This window comes from Pseudophryne corroboree, chromosome 5 (genome assembly GCF_028390025.1).
Source record: "Pseudophryne corroboree isolate aPseCor3 chromosome 5, aPseCor3.hap2, whole genome shotgun sequence".
Lineage (NCBI taxonomy): Eukaryota > Metazoa > Chordata > Amphibia > Anura > Myobatrachidae > Pseudophryne > Pseudophryne corroboree.
The window spans coordinates 198,172,218-198,195,628 of record NC_086448.1 but is presented as its reverse complement, the minus strand read 5'-3'; the positions used below and the strand labels follow the sequence as shown (position 1 = coordinate 198,195,628).

The following is a 23,411-nucleotide window of genomic DNA, read 5'->3' as shown; positions in this document are numbered from 1 at the left end:
TTTCCTCCGTCGGGCCTTACTGGCCTCGCACCACGCAACATATTTTCGCCAATTGCGGTGATAATGTTTTTGCGGTTACATCCTTCCTGGCTTTGATCAGGATAGGGATGACTTCATCCGGAATGCCTTTTTTCCTTCAGGATCCGGCGTTCAACCGCCATGCCGTCAAACGCAGCCGCGGTAAGTCTTGGAACAGACAGGGTCCTTGCTGGAGCAGGTCCCTTCTTAGAGGTAGAGGCCACGGATCCTCCGTGAGCATCTCTTGAAGTTCCGGTTACCAAGTCCTTCTTGGCCAATCCGGAACCACGAATATAGTGCTTACTCCTCTCCATCTTATCAATCTCAGTACCTTGGGTATGAGAGGCAGAGGAGGGAACACATACCCTGACTGGTACACCCACGGTGTTACCAGAGCGTCTACAGCTTATTGCCTGAGGGTCCCTGGACCTGGCGCAATACCTGTCGAGTTTTTAATCATGTGGAAGACTTCTGGGTGAAGTCCCCACTCTCCCGGGTGGAGGTCGTGCTGAGGAAGTCTGCTTCCCAGTTGTCCACTCCCGGAATGAATACTGCTGACAGTGCTATCACATGATTTTCCGCCCAGCGAAGAATCCTTGCAGCTTCTGCCATTGCCCTCCTGCTTCTTGTGCCACCCTGTCTGTTTACGTGGGTGACTGCCGTGATGTTGTCCGACTGGATCAACACCGGCTGACCTTGAAGCAGAGGTCTTGCTAAACTTAGAGCATTGTAAATGTCCCTTAGCTTCAGGATATTTATGTGAAGTGATGTCTCCAGGCTTGACCATAAGCCCTGGATATTCCTTCCCTGTGTGACTGCTCCCCAGCCTCGCAGGCTGGCATCCGTGGTCACCAGGACCCAGTCCTGAATGCCTAATCTGCGGCCCTCTAGAAGATGAGCACTCTGCAACCACCACAGGAGGGACACCCTTGTCCTTGGTGACAGGGTTATCCGCTGATGCATCTGAAGATGCGATCCGGACCATTTGTCCAGCAGGTCCCACTGGAATGGGATTGCTTCGTAGGAAGCCACCATTTTACCCAGAACCCTTGTGCATTGATGCACTGAGACTTGGCTCGGTTTTAGGAGATTCCTGACTAGCTCGGATAACTCCCTGGCTTTCTCCTCCGGGAGAAACACCTTTTTCTGGACTGTGTCCAGGATCATCCCTAGGAACAGAAGACACGTCGTCGGAACCAGGTGCGATTTTGGAATATTGAGAATCCAATCGTGCTGCCGCAACACTACCTGAGATAGTGCTACACCGACCTCCAACTGTTCCCTGGATCTTACCCTTATCAGGGAATTGTCCAAGTAAGGGATAACTAAAATTCACTTCCTTCGAAGGAATATCATCATTTCGGCCATTACCTTGGTAAAGACCCGGGGTGCCGTGTACCATCCATACGGCAGCGTCTGAACTGATAGTGACAGTTCTGTACCATAAACCTGAGGTACCCTTGGTGAGAAGGGTAAATTTTGACATGAAGGTAAGCATCCTTGATGTCCCGAGACATCATGTAGTCCCCTTCTTCCAGGTTCGCAATCACTGCTCTGAGTGACTCAATCTTGATTTTGAACCTCTGTACGTAAGTGTTCAAAGATTTTAGATTTAGAATCGGTCTCACCGCGCCGTCCGGCTTCGGTACCACAACAGTGTGGAATAATACCCCGTTCCCTGTTGCAGGAGGGGTATCTTGATTATCACCTGCTGGGAATACAGCTTGTGAATGGCTTCCAAAACTGTCTCCCTGTCAGAAGGAGACATCGGTAAAGCCGACTTTAGGAAACGGCTAGGGGGAGACGTCTCGAATTCTAATTTGTACCCCTGAGATATCACCTGAAGGATCCAGGGGTCTACTTGCGAGTGAGCCCACTGCGCGCTGAAATTCATTGAGACGGGCCCCCCACCGTGCCTGATTCTGCTTGTAAAGCCCCAGCGTATACTGAGGGCTTGGCAGAGGCGGGAGAGGGTTTCTGTTCCTGGGAACTGGCTGATTTCTGCAGCCTTTTTCCTCTCCCTCTGTCACGGGGCAGAAATGAGGAACCTTTTGCCCGCTTGTCCACGAAAAGACTGCGCCTGATAATACGGCGTCTTCTCATGTTGAGAGGCGACCTGGGGTACAAACGTGGAATTCCCAGCTGTTGCCGTGGCCACCAGGTCTGAAAGACCGACCCCAAATAACTCCTCCCTTAATAAAGCAATACTTCCAAATGCCGTTTGGAATACGCATCACCTGACCACTGACGTGTCCATAACCCTCTACTGGTAGAAATGGACAACGCGCTTAGACTTGATGCCAGTCGGCAAATATTCCGCTGTGCATCACGCATATATAAAAATGCATCTTTTAAATGCTCTATAGGCAAAAATATACTGTCCCTATCTAGGGTATCAATATTTTCAGTCAGGGAATCCGACCACGCCAACCCAGCACTGCACATCCAGGCTGAGGCGATTGCTGGTCGCAGTATAACACCAGTATGTGTGTAAATACCTTTTAGGATACCCTCCTGCTTTCTATCAGCAGGATCCTTAAGGGCGGCCATCTCAGGCGAAGGTAGAGCCCTTACAAGCGTGTGAGCGCTTTATCCCCCCTAGGGGGTGTTTCCCAACGCACCCTAACCTCTGGCGGGAAAGGATATAATGCCAATAACATTTTAGAAATTATCCGTTGTTATCGGGGGAAACCCACGCATCATCACACACCTCATTTAATTTCTCAGATTCAGGAAAACTACAGGTAGTTTTTCCTCACCGAACATAATACCCCTTTTTTTGGTGGTACTCGTATTATCAGAAATGTGTAAAACATTTTTCATTGCCTCAATCATGTAACGTGTGGCCCTACTGGAAGTCACATTCGTCTCTTCACCGTCGACACTGGAGTCAGTATCCGTGTCGGCGTCTATATCTGCCATCTGAGGTAACGGGCGCTTTAGAGCCCCTGACGGCCTATGAGACGTCTGGACAGGCACAAGCTGAGTAGCCGGCTGTCTCATGTCAACCACTGACTTTTATACAGAGCTGACACTGTCACGTAATTCCTTCCAACAGTTCATCCACTCAGGTGTCGACCCCCTAGGGGGTGACATCACTATTACAGGCAATCTGCTCCGTCTCCACATCATTTTTCTCCTCATACATGTCGACACAAAAGTACCGACATACAGCACACACACAGGGAATGCTCTGATAGAGGACAGGACCCCGCTAGCCCTTTGGGGAGACAGAGGGAGAGTTTGCCAGCACACACCAGAGCGCTATATATATACAGGGATAACCTTATATAAGTGTTTTTCCCCTTATAGCTGCTGTATAGTTAATACTGCGCCTAATTAGTGCCCCCCTCTCTTTTTTTAACCCTTTCTGTAGTGACTGCAGGGGAGAGACAGGGAGCTTCCCTCCAACGGAGCTGTGAGGGAAAATGGCGCCAGTGTGCTGAGGAGATAGGCTCCGCCCCTTTTTCGCGGACTTTTCTCCTGCTTTTTTATGGATTCTGGCAGGGGTTAAATGCATCCATATAGCCCAGGAGCTATATGTGATGCATTTTTTTTGCCATCCAAGGTGTTTTTATTGCGTCTCAGGGCGCCCCCCCCCAGCGCCCTGCACCCTCAGTGACCGAAGTGTGCTGAGAGCAATGGCGCACAGCTGCAGTGCTGTGCGCTACCTTGTTGAAGACAGGACCTCTTCTGCCTTCTGGCTCTGTAAGGGGGCCGGCGGCGCGGCTCTGGGACCCATCCAAGCTGGGCCTGTGATCGTCCCTCTGGAGCTAATGTCCAGTAGCCTAAGAAGCCCAATCCACTCTGCACGCAGGTGAGTTCGCTTCTTCTCCCCTTAGTCCCTCGATGCAGTGAGCCTGTTGCCAGCAGGTCTCACTGAAAATAAAAAACCTAATCTAAAACTTTCACTAAGAAGCTCAGGAGAGCCCCTAGTGTGCACCCTTCTCGTTCGGGCACAGAGATCTAACTGAGGCTTGGAGGAGGGTCATGGGGGGAGGAGCCAGTGCACACCAGATAGTCCTAAAGCTTTCTTTAGATGTGCCCAGTCTCCTGCGGAGCCGCTATTCCCCATGGTCCTTACGGAGTCCCCAGCATCCACTTAGGACGTTAGAGAAACATTTTTCATTGCCTCAATCATGTAACGTGTGGCCCTACTGGAAGTCACATTCGTCTCTTCACCGTCGACACTGGAGTCAGTATCCGTGTCGGCGTCTATATCTGCCATCTGAGGTAACGGGCGCTTTAGAGCCCCTGACGGCCTATGAGACGTCTGGACAGGCACAAGCTGAGTAGCCGGCTGTCTCATGTCAACCACTGTCTTTTATACAGAGCTGACACTGTCACGTAATTCCTTCCAACAGTTCATCCACTCAGGTGTCGACCCCCTAGGGGGTGACATCACTATTACAGGCAATCTGCTCCATCTCCACATCATTTTTCTCCTCATACATGTCGACACAAAAGTACCAACATACAGCACACACACAGGGAATGCTCTGATAGAGGACAGGACCCCACTAGCCCTTTGGGGAGACAGAGGGCGAGTTTGCCAGCACACACCAGAGCGCGCTATATATATATATATATATATATACACACAGGGATAACCTTATATAAGTGTTTTTCCCCTTATAGCTGCTGTATAGTTAATACTGCGCCTAATTAGTGCCCCCCTCTCTTTTTTTTTTTTTAACCCTTTCTGTAGTGTAGTGACTGCAGGGGAGAGACAGGGAGCTTCCCTCCAACAGGGCTGTGAGGGAAAATGGCGCCAGTGTGCTGAGGAGATAGGCTCCGCCCCTTTTTCGCGGACTTTTCTCCTGCTTTTTTATGGATTCTGGCAGGGGTTAAATGCATCCATATAGCCCAGGAGCTATATGTGATGCATTTTTTTGCCATCCAAGGTGTTTTTATTGCGTCTCAGGGTGCCCCCCCCAGCGCCCTGCACCCTCAGTGACCAAAGTGTGAAGTGTGCTGAGAGCAATGGCGCACAGCTGCAGTGCTGTGCGCTGCCTTGTTGAAGACAGGACGTCTTCTGCCGCCGATTTTCCGGACCTCTTCTGCCTTCTGGCTCTGTAAGGGGGCCGGCGGCGCGGCGCGGCTCTGGGACCCATCCAAGCTGGGCCTGTGATCGTCCCTCTGGAGCTAATGTCCAGTAGCCTAAGAAGCCCAATCCACTCTGCACGCAGGTGAGTTCGCTTCTTCTCCCCTTAGTCCCTCGATGCAGTGAGCCTGTTGCCAGCAGGTTTCACTGAAAATAAAAAACCTAATCTAAAACTTTCACTAAGAAGCTCAGGAGAGCCCCTAGTGTGCACCCTTCTCGTTCGGGCACAGAGATCTAACTGAGGCTTGGAGGAGGGTCATAGGGGGAGGAGCCAGTGCACACCAGATAGTCCTAAAGCTTTCTTTAGATGTGCCCAGTCTCCTGCGGAGCCGCTATTCCCCATGGTCCTTACGGAGTCCCCAGCATCCACTTAGGACGTTAGAGAAAATAAAAAAACCTAAAACTAAACTTTTTTCTAAGCAGCTCAGGAGAGCCACCTAGACTGCACCCTTCTCGTTCGGGCACAAAAATCTAACTGAGGCTTGGAGGAGGGTCATAGGGGGAGGAGCCAGTGCACACCAGGTAGTCCTAAAGCTTTTACTTTTGTGCCCAGTCTCCTGCGGAGCAGCTATTCCCCATGGTCCTTTCGGAGTCCCCAGCATCCACTAGGACGTTAGAGATATATAGATTTTATAATATATATATATATATATATATATATATATATATATATATATATATATATATATATATATATATATATATATATATATATATATATATATAGCCGAAGTGCAGTTCACATGGCCAGCCTATGTGAAACCTGAACCAAAATTCCCACTAACACCCCTGCGCCTCCGATGGAGTAGAGATGTAGGACAGGAACGTTCTGGAATTACAAACAGAAAAAAAACAGGAAGCATGGTTAAAATGGCCCCCATGCCATGCTTACACTGATAATCACAGGTTAGGGTACAATACTCCTGTGTATAATATAGGCTCAATAGTCTATTAATATACCTATGGTGCCTGAATATGAAATCTTGTCATGCAGCCTTATAAGTTTATCTCCCCTGCAGCAGCACTGTCTGTGATCAGAGTTGTCTACCCCTCCCCTCCCCCCCCCCCATCCCCCTGTGCTCCGTGTAGTTTAGCGGGGAGCGGGTGCCGGGAAGCTGACCTTCATTGCAGGGAGGCGGGGGGACGCTTGTAAGGAGAGCCGCTGAGCGAACGGAGTTCGGCTGGCTGGAGCTAGTGTGAGCGCAGAGCATCCTCAGCTGCGGCGGTTGTCCCCCTCTTAGCGCTGGATACAGCGTGGACAGAGCGGCTGGGGCGGGCGGACGGAGCGGCCGGACAGAGCGGCTGGTGTATTAGCGGCAGTTAAACACGGACCCCACACAGCAGGGCAGCAGCGTGCGCGGACCGCCCCGTCCCCCCCAGCATACCTTGTCTCCTGTAGGGAGGGCTGCGACGGGGCTTCTGTCTGTAAGCTCCGTCCAGCTGTTGCATCAGGTAATGGCTGTGACGGGGCTTCTTTCTGTAAGCTCCGTCCAGCTGTAGCAGCAATCAGTGAGCTGCGTGTGGCTGTGAGGGTGCTCTTTGTGAGGACCGACACGCCATGCGCTGCTTCTGTGCAGCGGCACTATCCCGGACCCATGTTTTTAGGAGAAACTGGGAAGGGATGTGCTTGAAATAGTAATAAAAAGGTAAAAATGAAAAATTTAAATCAAAAATATTCAAAGTTAAGTGTGGGAACCCACACAAGCCTCTGTTAGTGCATGAGCACAGAAAAAACACTGGGGTACTCGGGGATATGGAGGGGTGGAGAGTTCTAAATTTAAATATTCAGTGCCCTGTTTCCTGCGGAAGCCGTCCATATCCCAAGAGTACTCCAGTGACCCCTAGTGGATGAAAAAGAAATAACTCTAAAGTTATGCACTCTTAAACTAACACGGACTGAATGACATGCAGAATACTTAAGTGTCCTGTAAATGCACAGCGCTGATGATGCAGGTGGCTTTACAGAGGAGACATTGCCCAGCAGTCCCAGAACCAGCTCAGCATGTGCGTAATGGTGCCCAAATGCTGACAGGGAGAGAGATATGAAGCTCCAGGGCGGTAACATTTGCAGTAAATGGCGCCTGGGGGAGGTGCTACAGTTCAGAGCCTTATCCCCTTGCTGGATTTCTCCACCAGGTACTGCAGGACCTATTTGAAACAGATTTTAATAAATGCCACTTGCCCCGATGGTCTAGTGGGGTCCCTTTACACCAGCGCGCACGGTCTGTCTCCTAAATACTGCGCCGGATTACGATTTCAGTGGATCCTGCCTGGGGGACCCTCTTACCACCTCCCTGCAGATGCGGCCACGCGATCCATGAGAGCAGCTGTGTGTGCTTGATGAGACCGGAGTCCTCCGCTGTAAGTACTCTGCAACCAGGGCGCAGGAGTATACAGCGCTGCTGGGGGGAGGTGAGGGAACCGCAGCATGATGTCAGAAGTGCTATACGTCAGTCTAAGTGCCTGTGCTGCGGCCCTTGAAGTCTTCTTTCTTCAAAAAGCTTTGTTCAGGGCTGCTTAGTGCAGCCCTCCCTGTTAGCTGCCTGCACTGCAGGCACCAACTTACAGACGGAGCTCCAGTGCCTGGAGGCAGCGCTATGCATCCTGGGAACAGTCAAAGCTTTTAGCCTGTTGGTGCCTCAGATCAAGATCCAACTCTACACCCCAATGTTATTCCCTATGGAATACCAGTGTACCCCACTGCAGAAATACCCATTAAGTGAATTCATTCTATGGATAATATACTCACATTGAGGACTACATAAACCACAAAAACAGCTTGTTGCATATTCTGCAGTATCACATTAAATAGGAATTATAGTACTGCTACAAAGAAAATTTTAGGAGTGCCAAAGCCACACTAACTGCTCAGGTAGAATAACGGAGACACAAGATCATTAACAAAGTCAACCATTTACACAAATAAAAATAAGCTTTATTAAAACATCATATTAAGTTTGCAGAACCAGCCTGGAAGTTTCACAAAAAATAAAAAATATTCTGCACATTGGCACTTCATCTCCATTTCTCTCAAAAGCCAATCATTCTTGAAGCCTTTGGGCCAGAGCCACTGCAGCAAATTTTGGAGCCTTCATGTGCAATGATACCTGCTCCAGAACCTGTCAGACAAGGAATAGTTATGTTATGGCTTTAGTTTTATGACATAACCATCCAGCTCAAGAACAGAGAGCAATTGATGGAGATGAATAAATTAGAGAACTGTGACAAATAAGACATTTTATGAAAGGGTCAAAAAGTTCAATTTTCATTATGGTGTATAATGAAACTTGGGGCTGTTCTATAAGCCCTGAAGGGAATTCTGTTGCATATAACAAAAACAACCGAGCACAACGGAAGCCCTTGAAAAAAGTGTTAGTGCATCTGAGAAACAGAACTGCTACTAGTCCCAACCATCTCAGCCGAGTAGGCAAATCTACCTGCACATTATAGAAGTCCAGCCACTGTAGCACCGCTATTATCTGGCAAAAAAAATAAAAAATTCCTAATAGGGGCTCTGAAGAAAAACCCTAACGACTCAGAAACCTTTAAGACTAGTGTCAAATTTAGTTAGCTTGGGAGCCAGAAAAGCAGCACAGTGAAGATGAACCATGATAAAAGCTTAGTTACCTGTAACATCCTGCAAGGACCCCATAAATGTGGACCACTTGGATATGTATGCCCCTTGTTTCATTTGTTGAACCGAAGCTCAGTCTTTGTCAGACTGCTTGTCCATTTTCAACCCACTGCTAAAATTCCAGCAAGAAAAAAAAAAACCGTACTAAGAATCTTACAGAATTCAAATTGTGCGCAACAAAAAAATATGTTTTAATATATAATATGTTTAGGAGGGTAAAATAGCAACTACACTATATACTTGCAATCAACTGGTTTAAATAGAAAGAATAAGATCTTACCTACAAGATGTTTCTATGAAGCTTAGCACTACTTTGCTCTACCCCCTCAGCTTTCGTAGACATCCTTAATCTAGTGTAGCAAAAACCTTTATCCAGAACTTTAGCTCAGTGTTAAAAGACTGAACTTAGAAGTCGCTCTCAATGGTTCTTGTACTAGACCTGTGTCTCTGGGTAGAGTACCTCGCTGGGAAAACTTCCTTTACTTGCCATGGAAGCAGCAGCTGCATCTAAAAGATCTAAACAGGAGTTTCTCTTTGCAGTGATACCCTCAGCAACCTAATTACTTTTCTCCTTATAACTGGCAAAACACAGACACTTAATACTCATTGCTACTCTTCCTTGTAACAAGAAAATTCATAAGTCTAGAAACAGACAAGTATTTCCTTTCGAATTATTTTATTAAATGAAAGTGTACAACAGCTCATTAACTATACACACTGAAATTTAAAAGGAAAACAAAAAGTCTCAATACACCATGATCCTGGCTAGTTGCTTCAACTGTTCAGAAATCTTTAAAAAAAGTTTCACGTTACCTGTAACTTAAAAATTTAACATTATCAAAAAGAAAATGCTGCTGCACTCTGTACAAAGACCACTACAAATAAACAATTAAAAACCTATGAAACCGTCTTAAAGACATTTTTACAGTCCTTCCTCCATTGTAAGGTTATGTACTTAAATATATTCCACTCCATTCACAAAATGGCTCTCTGCATCTGCTCTGGTGTCTTCTGTCATATCACTGCATGTTATATGCATGACTGAGATAATGTCTCCTTAAACTTTGTAATCTCGATAACCTGCAGCTGCGTTACCTCTGGGCTCTCATTCCTCTCCTATTTATACAGTGAAGCCTGTTTCAACAGAAGTAAAGAGTAAAAAGAATAGGTTATGATATTATCCAGCTACCCAGTTTAAAGACAATACTATCCTGATAAGCTTAACCTGCAGCTGAACATGTGCTTAAAAAAAAAAAATCCACACCTTAGGCCTTGCGCAAACGGACAATAAAATATGAAATCAACACATCTGTGAGCCTGACAAATTTGTGGAATTAAATGTAATGATGCACAGGAGGAGGAGTAAGAACACGAGAAGTGTGGGCTTTACAATTTAATACAGTCTTCAAATAAATGAAGCAGATTTAAAGTCCATCTGCCTGAGGACAAAACGAGAAAGAAAAAAAAAAAAAAAACCACCCACCTGAGGAGTGCATTCAGAGTACTTACCCAGCAGGAGTTTGGAATTTAATAGCGATTTCTCCCTCCATATCCACTACTGCCACCACTTCCACTTCCTGGACCATAGTTTCCTTTACAAAAATAAAAAAATAAAATAAAAAATTCCCACACCATTTAAAAAGCTTAATATACAGCTCCATACAGATTATGGGGTATATGCAATTGCGGTCGAATTCCCGAAATTGTCGAAAAATGTGACTTTTTCGCCTAAAAAAAAAAATAAAAAAAATTTCGACAATGCAATTCAGTACTTTCCGTCAAAAAAACGGACTTTCAAAATTTGACATTTGTCAAATTCGACTTTTCGGCAATGGTACAAATGCGGCAATTCGACAAATGTATATTCAATTGAAGTTTGGAAATTCGACAACAGTGCTTTTAGACAGTAAATTCGTCATTTTCAATCCGCCACACTTTGGTGGGTGAATCTAATAAAAAAAATAAAATGTAAAACATGTTTTTTTTTTGGGTGTTTTTTATTGGTAATAGCATATCTATTTATATTAGAAGGGATTAGGTACTTGGTTAGTGTTTTTGGGAGGCACAAGTATTATTTATATATTTAAAAATATATATATATATATATATTTTTTTTTTTTTTTTTTTTATAGATGGAATGGTAAAATCCCGGAAAAAAAATGGCGTGGGGTCCCCCCTCCAAAGCATAACCAGCCTCGGGCTCTTCGAGCCGGTCCTGGTTCTAAAAATCCGGGGGGAAAATGGACAGGGGATCCCCCGTATTTTTAAAACAAGCACCGGGCTCTGCGCCTGGTGCAAAAAATACGGGGGACAAGAAGAGTAGGGGTCCCCCGTATTTTTTACACCAGCATCGGGCTCCACTAGCTGGACAGAATGCCACAGCCGGGGTCACTTTTATACAGTGCCCTGCGGCCGTGGCATTAAATATCCAACTAGTCACCCCTGGCCGGGGTACCCTGGGGGAGTGGGGACCCCTTCAATCAAGGGGTCCCCCCACCCAAGGGCCAGGGGTGAAGCCCGAGGCTGTCCCCCCCCCATCCAAGGGCTGCGGATGGGGGGCTGATAGCCTTGAGAAAATGACAAGAATATTGGTTTTTCCTGTAGTACTACAAGTCCCAGCAAGCCTCCCGCGCAAGCGGGTACTTGGAGAACCACAAGTACCAGCATGCGGGAGAAAAACGGTACCTGTAGTACTACTGGGAAAAAAATACCCAAATAAAAACAGGAGACACACCTTGAGTGTAAAACTTTATTGCACACCTGCCGACACACACTTACCTATGTTGACCCGCCGACTGCCACGTACCTGTGAATCAAATTATACTCACCTCAATCCAGTGTCCAGATATAAATCCTCGTACTTGGCAAAACAAATAAACGCACACCCGGACCAGCGGACTGAAAGGGGTCCCATGTTTTCACATGGGACCCCTTTCCCCGAATGCCGGGACACCACGTGACTCCTGTCACAGAGGTCCCTTCAGCCAATCAGCGAGCGCAACGTCCTGGCACTCTGCTGATTGGCTGCACGTCTAAGCTGTCAGACAGCGCTTCGCAAAGCCTCTCCATTATACTCAATGGTGGGAACTTTGCGTCAGCTGTGAAATCACCCGCGGTCAGCCCCACCGCTGACGGCAAAGTTCCCACCATTGAAAGTAATGGAGAGGCTTTGCGATGCGCCGTCTGAGGTCACACGCGCATACAGCCCATCAGGTGAGTGCAACGAAGTAGCGCTTCCTGATTGGCTGAAGGGACCTCTGACAGGAGTCACGTGGTGTCCCGGCATTCGGGGAAAGGGGTCCCATGTGAAAACATGGGACCCCTTTCAGTCCGCTGGTCCGGGTGTGCGTTTATTTGTTTTGCCAAGTACGAGGATTTATATCTGGACACTGGATTGAGGTGAGTATAATTTGATTCACAGGTACCCCGGATCGTCTGATCAGGAGACGTGGCAGTCGGCGGGTCAACATAGGTAAGTATGTGTGTGTCGGCAGGTGTGCAATAAAGTTTCTCTCAAGGTGTGTGTCTCCTGTTTTTATTTGGGTATTTTTTTCCCAGTAGTACTACAGGTACCAGCGGGCCCGTTTTTCTCCCGCATGCTGGTACTTGTGGTTCTCCAAGTACCAGCTTGCGGGGGAGGCTTGCTGGGACTTGTAGTACTACTGGGAAAAAAACAATGTTCTTTACATTTTCTCAAGGCCATCAGCCTCCCATCCGCAGCCCTTGTATGGGAGACAGCCTCGGGCTTCACCCCTGGCCCTTTGGTGGCTAGGGGGGGGGAACCCTTGATTGAAGGGGTCCCCACTCCCCCAGGGTACCCCGGCCAGGGGTGACTAGTTGGATATTTAATGCCACGGCCGCAGGGCACTGTATAAAAGTGACCCCCGGCTGTGGCATTATCTGTCCAGCTAGTGGAGCCAGATGCTGGTGTAAAAAAATACGGGGACCCCTACTTTGTCCCCTATATTTTTTGCACCAGGACCAGCTCGCAGAGCCCGAGGCTGGTTATGCTTTGGAGGGGGGACCCCACGCCATTTTTTCCCGTGTTTTTTCCAGTTTAAAAAAAAAAAAAAAAAACTTAACAAAATCCGTCAAATCGGCCGCTTTTCGTCAGCGGGACTGTCGAATCCGTTTTTTATTGCATATGGTCAATTTCGGCACCCACTTGCCGAAATTAGACTGTCGAATTGATAAACGGCCGAAAAATTGCCGCGATTCGCCGCTAATTGCATATACCCCTATATCAGTTTCATTAGTACCAGAATTTACATTGTATACTATATAGCATGACCATCCCCCCACCCCCCCCGAGTTTGAGAACCACTGGTCTAGGAAACTGTGCCTGATTAGACGGGCATACTTTAAGAGAAGGCTATAAAAGCATAGTGGTGAGATTCCGAACCAGCACACAAGAGGAAAGCCACGCTAACCAAACTTGAAAACAGGAACATCTGAAACATTACTTAACCAATTAAGGGCAGGAAGAATGAAGCACTGGGCGGGCACACAGTATCCTCTACGGACGAGAAAAGGATTTACAGGTAGGTAATTAAAATCCTAATTTCTCTTATGTCCTAGAGGATACTGGGGTCCATTTAGTACCATGGGGATGTACCAGAGCTCCCAAACTGGGTGGTACAGTGCTGTGGTTCCTGTAGAACCGATTGGCCTCGGAGGACCTTCAGTTTGGTCAAAGTATCGAACTTGTAGAACTTAGCAAACTTGTTCGAACCTGACCAAGAAGCTGCTCGACGAGCTGTAAATCCGAGACAACCTGGGCAGCCGCCCAGGAAGAACCCACCGACCTAGTAGAGTGGGCCTGTACAGATCTTGGACATGGCAAACTTGCTGTGGAATAAGCATGCTGATTAGTAAGTTTGATCCAGTGTGCAATAGTCTGCTTAGAAGCAGGACACCCAATCTTATTGCGATCATAAAGAACAAACAGCGAGTCCGTCTTTGTGACGAGCTGTTCTTTTCACATACACCTTCAAAGCCCTCACAACATCCAAAGAGTTTGAAGTAGCAGAGGTGTCTGACAACCGAAACCACAATAGATTGGTTAATGTGAAATGCAGACACCACCTTAGGAAGAAATAGCTGACGAGTTCCGAGTTCAACTCTGTCCTCATGGAAAATTAAATAGGGACTTTTAATGAGACAAAGCTCCCAACTCAGGCACACGTCTTTCTAAAGCCAAGGCCAACAGCGTGACTGTCTTCCACGTAAGATTTTATGTCCACCTCCTGTAATGGCTAAAAACCAGTCCTATTGGAGGAAATGCAACACCACATCGAGATCCCAAAGGTGCGGTGGGAGGCATGAAGTTAGATGTGTAGAACACCTTTCAAGAACATCTGGACCTCAGGGAGAGAAGCCAACTGTTTCTAAAAGAAAATGGACAAGGCCAAAATCTGGACTTTTATGGAGCCCAGACGTAAGCCCATATCCACTCCTGCTTGTAGAAAAGCAGGAAACATCCAGGATAGAATTCCACCGCAGAAAATTCTGCTCACACCAAGAGACGTATTTCTTCCAAATACAACGGTAATGCTTAGGACGTTACCCCTTTCCTGGCTTGGATCACAATCAGGATAACCTTGTTAGGGGATCCCTCTCCTGGCTATGCCATCAAACGTAGCCGCAGTAAGTCCTGATATACGAACAAGCCCTGTTTCAGAAGATCCTTGCGAAGAGGTAGATGCCACGGATCTTCGAGGAGCGTCTCCAGAAGGTCTACGTACCAGGCCTTTCTTGGCCAGTCCGGAGCAATTAAAAATCGCTTGAACCGTTCGTTTTTATTATTTAGAATTCTTGGGATCAGAGGAAGTGGAGGAAACACGTACACCCTCTGATAGACCCATGGAGTCAGGGTGTCTACCGCCACTGCCTGTGGGTCTCTCGAAGTGGAATACCGCTTGAGCTTCTTGTTGAGACAAGAGGCCATCATGGCGATCTGTGGATATCCCCATCGACTTGTCAAGCACCTGAACACTTCCGGGTGAAGGCCCCACTCCCCCAGGTGCAGGTAGTGTCTGATGAGGAAGTCTGCTTCCCAGAATGAAGACCGCTGACAATGCCACTGCGTTTCTCTGCTAAGAGGAGAATTCTTGACCCGACATTGCTGCTCTGCTTTTCGTTAATTGTCCGACTGGACCTGAGTGGCCCGATCTTGAAAATGCGAGGTCTGCAGAAGGGCGTTGTATATGGCCCCGAGTTCCAGAAAGTGGATTGAAAGGACAACTTCCTGACTTGACCATCTTCCTTGAAACTGCACCCCCGAGTGACTGCTCCCCAACCTCTGAGGCATGCATCTGTGGTTAGCAGAATCCAGTTCTGAACTCCGAACCTCAACGAGGTGAGAAGTCTAGCCACCACAGAAGGGAGATCCTGGATTTTGGCGATAGACGGATCATCTGGTGCATGTTAAGATGCAATCCAGACCATTTGTCCAAAAGATCGAGCTGGAAGGGTCTTGCATGAAACCTTCTATATTGAAGAGCCTCTTAAGAGGCCACCATTTTCCCCAGAAAGCGAATGCACCGATATCCGGGTTGGCTTCAGGACATATCAAACAATCCACTGGTCTACTAATGCCTTTTCCAACGGAAGGAACACCTTCTGCGACTCAGTATCCAGTAACATTCCCAGGAATGGAAGCCTACGTGTTGGCTCTAGGTGAGATTTTGGAAGGTTCAGAATCCACTCATGATCCTGGAGAGCAGTGCTGTCCAGCAACTGTTCCCTGGACGGTGCTTTTATCGGGAAATTATCCAGGTACGGGAATTATGTTCACTCCCTGTTTGTGGAGTAGAAACATCATCTCTGCCATCACTTTGGTGAATCCCCTCGGTGCCGTGGAGATACCAAAATGGCAGGGCCTGGAACTGGTAGCGACAGTCCTGCAGTGCAAACTGTAGAGGAGCCTGATGAGGTGGCCAGATCGGAATATGAAAGTACACATCCTTGATATCCAGAGACACTAGGAAGTCCCCCTCTACTATACCAGAGATCACCACTCTGAGACACCATATTGATTTTGAACACTCACTAGTACGTGTTCAACGACTTAAGGTTCAAAATTGGTCTTACCGAACCGTACAGTTTCGGTACTACAAACAAGTTGGGAAAGTAACCCTTGTTTAGATGATGAGGTGGAACTGAAACAATGACGCGAGTCTGTACCAGTATGTGGATGGCATGTTGTATAGTTATACTTGCCTCTTGTGAAACTGGCAAGCCTGATTTGAAGAATCTGTGAGGTGGGAGCTCTTGGAACTCCAGTCTGTAGCCCTGAGAAATAAGATTTATGACCATGGGGTCCTGGCACGAATTTGACCAGATCTAACTGAAGAATTGTAGGTGAGCTCCCAGTGACAGCCTTCCAGGCATTGCAGTCAGTCATGCTTAAGTCTTTGAGGAAGAAGTGCCTGAGCACCTGCTGTTGCATGTGGTTTACCTCTTGCGCCGCTGGAGGATGTAGAAGCACCTCTGGATTTGCCCTTAAATTTGGGCGCCCGAAAGGGCTGTAACTTAAAAGCTGAATAAGTTTTCTTGGCTGAGGGGGGGCTGCAGAAGGAAGCGTAGACTTACCCGCAGTAGCTGTGGAAATCCATTTGTCTTATTCATCTCCAAACAAGGCCTCTCCTGTGAATGCTAGGCCTTCCACTCCTTTCCTGGAATCCATGTCAGCAGTCCACTGGCTAAGCCACTGCCACAGCGGTGGTGCGTGCGTTAAGCACACCCATTTCCTTTATGGCTTCCACCATAAAGTTTGCAGAGTCATGTATATGCTGCAGGAATAAGACAACATCCCCCCTAGATAAGGAATCTAACACCTCAATTAGGTTACCTGACCATTTTGCAATGGCTTTAGTGATCCACACACACGCAATAATGAGTCTCTGGGCCACCCCAGCAGCTGTGTACAATGATTTGAGTGTAGTCTCAATTTTACAATCAGCCGTGTCTTTCGGGGAGGCTGCATCAGGAACAGGCAATACAATTTTACGTGACAGACTTAGACTGATGCGTCCATGATCTGTGGATTTTCCCATTTTTTTCCTATCCTCCAGAGGAAAAGGAAAAGATGAGAGCAACCTTTTAGGGATCTGAAACTTCTTATCGGGATTAACCCATGATTCTTCGAACAGGGTATTTGATTCCTTTGAAGCAGTTGCCTACTATAACCCCGTTGTATCTGCACTCCAGTGGCCCCTAGTGGATGAAGGAGAAAAAGTGACTGAAATTCTTTACATTAAAATAAGATTCCTCACTCTTCTGACACCTTATTGGGAATATGCAGAACATCGCCGATAGCCTCTATAAGAGCCTCTGCATCTGCCCCCCCGGAGTCCACCTCTTCCTACTCCATGTCTGACCTGTCAGACTGCAGGATATGGGCCAGAACTCTCTTTTGCGGTCAAATGGGAGGGGACTGAGACGCTGTTTTGGGGACCGAGTCTCTGTTCATAAACTCAGTTTGTTTTAAGTATTGAGTATCTCTCACTGCGGGACAATTTTGTAGAAAGAGTTGAGATCATTCCCTTAAGAGAATTAACCCATTCTGGTTCAGCCCCGCTAGCCTGTGAACCCCGAGTACCCAGTACTGAGCCCCCCGGTGAAGAGGAACACTCTGCGGTACAAGACACGCACACGTAATGTGACTGCACACACACTTAACCCAGAAAGAGCCCTTCAGGAAGACAGTTGTTTGGAGCCAGCCCCCACATCGCTAATGCCAAGCTTAGCCAGGTCGCAGACCAAGTACCCTGATAGGGGACTTAGTACACCAATAAATCGCTACCCCCCCTGCTATGACCCCCTGGCACCGCTGAGGCAATCTGAAGTCACATTGGAGGAGCTGCACGTCCCTGTCCTGCCAACACCTGTGGCTACTGCAGAGGGAAAAAGGCAGAGCTACTGGATCCTCTCATAGTGAAGCCCCACCCCTTCAATAGCAGACGATCTACCCGCCTTTTTTATACTGGTTGAGAAATCTGGTGCTTAAAATGGAGAAAAAACAGTTTTAAGGCTGTTATGCCAGTATGGGTACTATGTACGGGGACAGACGTGTACTGTATCCAGAGACGCATTCTGCCCCGTGTAGAAGTAGTGCATCTCCATACCCTCATGCCACCATAATGGCCGGGGCACCGGCTCCGTACTCACCACTCTTCTGGCTGTTAAGGGTGGCGGCATGCTGCGGGAATGTACACTCGCCGTGGTGGGCTTGCGAATAGGTCCCTTAGGAGCTTAATGTCCTGTCAGCAGGGAATGGGACCATTAACACTTCAAGAGGTTGGGCCATCTACTAGCATGCTTTCAATATTGTGTATGACAGTCAAAGCTATAGATAAGATCTTTCTTCTCTTTACCTCCACCGTATGGTCCTCCCATGCTCCTGCCGCCGCCAAAGTTTCCACCACTCTTCATTGGTCCATAACTTGACGATTGTTGGTTGTAGTTTCCAAATTCATTGTAATTTCCGCCTCCACCATAGTTCCCTAAGAGCAACCAGAGGCAAATTTAAAAAAACAAAAATATATTTTTTTTTTAAACAAGCATCACATCCATAGTGACAACAAAAACTACCTCCACCATAGTTATCATATCCTCCTCCACCATATCCACCACCCTGATTGCCATAGCCTGGGCCACCTCCATATCCACCGCGTCCGCCACCATAACTTGGTCCACCTCCAAAGTTGCCACCTGTAGGAGCAAAATGTGAATTAAAGAAAAGAAAAAAAAAGTTTCTAAAATGTTAATATTTATTGGCTAGAACTGGTCCAAGGCATAAGAGGAAATTAAGGCCTGTGTTTACTACACTGAACTAATGTGACAGTAGCTGGCTATTATGAGTCTACATTTTACAAATTTCCATAAGTCTGATACAGCTGTACCATCCATTGTATAAAACAGATGTTGACTGTGGTGCTGGGAATACCTGGTGATCTTAACACTTGTTAGCCTATCTACATAGTATTTTGGACAGCACTTCAAGCAGGGCATAGAGAAGCTGCATCTGCAGTTTCTGTGAAATGTTATGAGCGACACGTAGCCCTGACATTTAAATTTTTTATTTTATTACGGCATCGTTTGTTTTTCCCTTGCAAAACACAAAGTGCTGTGCGCTATACAGAAAGTTGTCAAACAAGTCACTTATTGCACATTTCTTCTCTGCAGGACAGGAAGGGGGGGGGGGGGGGGGGGTTGCTGTGAGCAGAAGCGGCGGCAGCTGTTGGCACCCGAACGCACCAATTGAATTACTCTGTTGGGCACCTGTCACTGTTGAATTCCCCCCTAAGATGACTTAATGCTATCTTGAGTCATTTAATACAGAACAGAGAAATAATCTCACCTCCTTGACCACCACCATATCCATTGTATCCATCACCATACCCGCGTCCACCACCATAGCCATCTGGTAAAGACAACCATGATTATGCAAGAGCACTGGTAGACAGGTCTATTACTTATAACAGATGTAGGCATGTAACAATTGATCATTCCTCAACCATGCCCTCAAATAGTTATTCTGCTCCTTTAAGGCTTACACTAATGCACTGGAAAAGTGTGCAGATGAAAGTGAAAAGTTACAATATAGTACACAAATAATAAATGTAAAGTCCTATTTTACTAACAGTTTCTTATAGTAAGCATATTCTGTTGTGCTTTATAATTAGAACAAAAAACTGGGGAACAGTAATAAAACAAAACTGGATAAAAGAGACAGAGGTAGGTGTTCTAGATATCCATAACAAGTCATTCTAGTGAATATGCAGCTGAAAAAGTTAATTGAACAGCAAACACTGCACACACAGGAGGGGGTTGAAAGAATTTACTTAAAAACAAAAACACTATATATTCTATTAACATTTAAAGTACCTTCTGTTCAAGGAGTCATTTTAAAATAAGAATTTACTTACCGATAATTCTATTTCTCGTAGTCCGTAGTGGATGCTGGGGACTCAGTCAGGACCATGGGGAATAGCGGCTCCGCAGGAGACAGGGCACAAAAATAAAGCTTTAGGATTAGGTGGTGTGTACTGGCTCCTCCCCCTATGACCCTCCTCCAAGCCTCAGTTAGGATACTGTGCCCGGACGAGCGTACACAATAAGGAAGGATATTGAATCCCGGGTAAGACTCATACCAGCCACACCAATCACACCGTATAACTTGTGATCTGAACCCAGTTAACAGTATGACAAACGTAGGAGCCTCTGAACAGACGGCTTACAACAATAACAACCCGAATTTGTTTGTAACAATAACTATGTACAAGTATTGCAGACAATCCGCACTTGGGATGGGCGCCCAGCATCCACTACGGACTACGAGAAATAGAATTATCGGTAAGTAAATTCTTATTTTCTCTAACGTCCTAAGTGGATGCTGGGGACTCCGTCAGGACCATGGGGATTATACCAAAGCTCCCAAACGGGCGGGAGAGTGCGGATGACTCTGCAGCACCGAATGAGAGAACTCAAGGTCCTCCTCAGCCAGGGTATCAAATTTGTAGAATTTTGCAAACGTGTTTGCCCCTGACCAAGTAGCAGCTCGGCAGAGTTGTAATGCCGAGACCCCCCGGGCAGCCGCCCAGGATGAGCCCACTTTCCTTGTGGAATGGGCCTTGACAGATTTAGGTTGTGGCAAGCCTGCCACAGAATGTGCAAGTTGAATTGTGCTACAAATCCAACGAGCAATCGTCTGCCTAGAAGCAGGAGCACCCATCTTGTTGGGTGCATACAATATAAACAGTGAGTCAGACTTTCTGACTCCCGCCGTTCTTGAAATATATATTTTCAATGCCCGGACCACGTCCAACAACTTGGAATCCTCCAAATCGTTAGTAGCCGCAGGCACCACAATAGGCTGGTTCAGGTGAAACGCTGACACCACCTTAGGCAGAAAATGAGGACGCGTCCGCAGTTCTGCCCTGTCCGTATGGAAAATCAGATATGGGCTCTTATATGATAAAGCCGCCAATTCTGATACTCTCCTGGCTGAAGCCAGGGCCAGTAGCATGGTTACTTTCCATGTAAGATACTTCAACTCCACCGATTTGAGCGGCTCAAACCAATGGGATTTGAGAAAATCCAAGACTACATTAAGATCCCACGGTGCCACTGGGGGCACAACCGGGGGCTGTATATGTAGTACTCCTTTTACAAAAGTCTGGACTTCAGGAACTGAAGCCAATTCTTTCTGGAAGAAAATCGACAGGGCCGAAATTTGAACCTTAATGGACCCCAATTTGAGGCCCATAGACAATCCTGTTTGCAGGAAATGTAGGAATCGACCCAGTTGAAATTCCTCCGTGGGGGCCTTCCTGGCCTCACACCACGCAACATATTTTCTCCAAATGCGGTGATAATGTTGTGCAGTCACCTCCTTCCTGGGTTTTATCAGTGTAGGAATGACCTCTTCCGGAATGCCTTTTTCCCTTAGAATTCGGCGTTCAACCGCCATGCCGTCAAACGCAGCCGCGGTAAGTCTTGGAATAGACACGGTCCCTGCTGAAGCAGGTCCCGTCTTATAGGTAGAGGCCACGGATCCTCCGTGAGCATCTCTTGAAGTTCCGGGTACCAAGTTCTTCTTGGCCAATCCGGAGCCACTAGTATCGTTCTTACTCCCTTTTGCCGTATAATTCTCAGTACTTTTGGTATGAGAGGCAGAGGAGGGAACACATACACTGACTGGAACACCCACGGTGTTACCAGAGCGTCCACAGCTATTGCCTGAGGATCTCTTGACCTGGCGCAATACCTGTCCAGTTTTTTGTTGAGGCGGGACGCCATCATATCCACCATTGGTTTTTCCCAACGGTTCACAATCATGTGGAAGACTTCTGGATGAAGTCCCCACTCTCCCGGGTGTAGATCGTGTCTGCTGAGGAAGTCTGCTTCCCAGTTGTCCACTCCCGGAATGAATACTGCTGACAGTGCTATCACATGATCTTCCGCCCAGCGAAGAATCCTTGCAGCTTCTGCCATTGCTGTCCTGCTTCTTGTGCCGCCCTGTCTGTTTACGTGGGCGACTGCCGTGATGTTGTCCGACTGGATCAACACCGGCTGACCCTGAAGCAGGGGTTTTGCCAGACTTAGAGCATTGTAAATCGCTCTTAGCTCCAGTATATTTATGTGAAGAGACATCTCCAGGCTTGACCATACTCCCTGGAAGTTTCTTCCCTGTGTGACCGCTCCCCAGCCTCTCAGACTTGCATCCGTGGTCACCAGGACCCAGTCCTGTATGCCGAATCTGCGGCCCTCTAACAGATGAGCACTCTGCAACCACCACAGAAGAGACACCCTTGTCCGTGGCGATAAGGTTATCCGCTGATGCATCTGCAGATGTGATCCGGACCATTTGTCCAGCAGATCCCACTGAAAAGTTCGTGCGTGGAATCTGCCGAATGGAATCGCTTCGTAAGAAGCCACCATCTTTCCCAGAACTCTTGTGCATTGACGCACAGACACTTTCCCTGGTTTTAGGAGGTTCCTGACAAGTTCGGATAACTCCCTGGCTTTCTCCTCCGGAAGAAACACCTTCTTCTGAACCGTGTCCAGAATCATTCCCAGGAACAGCAGACGTGTCGTCGGGGTCAACTGAGATTTTGGAAAATTCAGAATCCACCCGTGTTGTTGCAGCACTAGTCGGGTTAGTGCTACTCCGTCCTCCAGCTGTTCTCTGGACCTTGCCCTTATCAGGAGATCGTCCAAGTAAGGGATAATTAATACGCCTCTTCTTCGCAGAAGAATCATCATTTCGGCCATTACCTTGGTAAAGACCCGAGGTGCCGTGGACAATCCAAACGGCAGCGTCTGAAACTGATAATGACAGTTTCGCACCACGAACCTGAGGTACCCTTGATGTGAAGGGCAAATTGGGACATGCAGGTAAGCATCCTTTATGTCCAGGGACACCATAAAGTCCCCTTCTTCCAGATTCGCTATCACTGCTCTGAGTGACTCCATCTTGAACTTGAATTTTTGTATGTACAGGTTCAAAGATTTCAGATTTAGAATAGGTCTTACCGAGCCATCCGGCTTCGGTACCACAAATAGCGTGGAGTACTACCCCTTTCCCTGTTGTAGGAGGGGTACCTTGACTATCACCTGCTGAGAAAACAACTTGTGAATGGCTTCCAATACCGTCGCCTTGTCTGAGGGAGACGTTGGCAAAGCAGACTTTAGGAACCTGCGAGGGGGAGACTTCTCGAATTCCAACCTGTAACCCTGAGATACTACCTGCAGGATCCAGGGGTCCACCTGTGAGCAAGCCCACTGTGCGCTGAAATTCTTGAGTCGACCCCCCACCGCTCCTGAGTCCGCTTGTAAGGCCCCAGCGTCATGCTGAGGGCTTTGCAGAACCCTGAGAGGGCTTCTGTTCCTGGGCAGGGGCTGCTTGCTGCCCTCTCTTACCCCTTCTTACCCCTTCCTCTGCCCTTTCCTCTGCAGATATGACTGTCCTTTTGTCCGCTTGTTCTTATAGGACCGAAAGGACTGCGGCTGAAAAGACTGTCTTTTTCTGTTGGGAGGGGGTCTGAGGTAAAAAGGTGGATTTTCCGGCAGATGCCGTGGCCACCAGATCCGATAGACCGACGCCAAATAATTCCTCCCCTTTATACGGCAATACTTCCATATGTCGTT

At 47.4% G+C, this 23,411-nt stretch overlaps 1 protein-coding gene across 4 annotated transcripts in view; it reads right to left on the bottom strand.

The window, feature by feature from the left end:
• Nucleotides 1-8,035: 8,035 nt before the first annotated feature.
• HNRNPA2B1 (heterogeneous nuclear ribonucleoprotein A2/B1) overlaps nt 8,036-23,411 on the bottom strand; it is a 33,225-nt gene continuing 17,849 nt past the window's right edge. For 2 of the 4 annotated variants that reach the window (XM_063922007.1, XM_063922004.1), the window contains exons 7-13: nt 19,120-19,182; nt 18,351-18,470; nt 18,134-18,262; nt 10,266-10,348; nt 9,037-9,890; nt 8,750-8,868; nt 8,036-8,241 (exon numbers count right to left, since the gene is read on the bottom strand). In XM_063922007.1, coding sequence (XP_063778077.1) covers nt 10,284-10,348; nt 18,134-18,262; nt 18,351-18,470; nt 19,120-19,182 — 377 coding nt within the window. In that variant the 3' untranslated portion in view covers nt 8,036-8,241; nt 8,750-8,868; nt 9,037-9,890; nt 10,266-10,283. The remainder of the gene's footprint in view (nt 8,242-8,749; nt 8,869-9,036; nt 9,891-10,265; nt 10,349-18,133; nt 18,263-18,350; nt 18,471-19,119; nt 19,183-23,411) is intronic. The other 2 variants (XM_063922005.1, XM_063922006.1) reach the window with 2 other exon arrangements.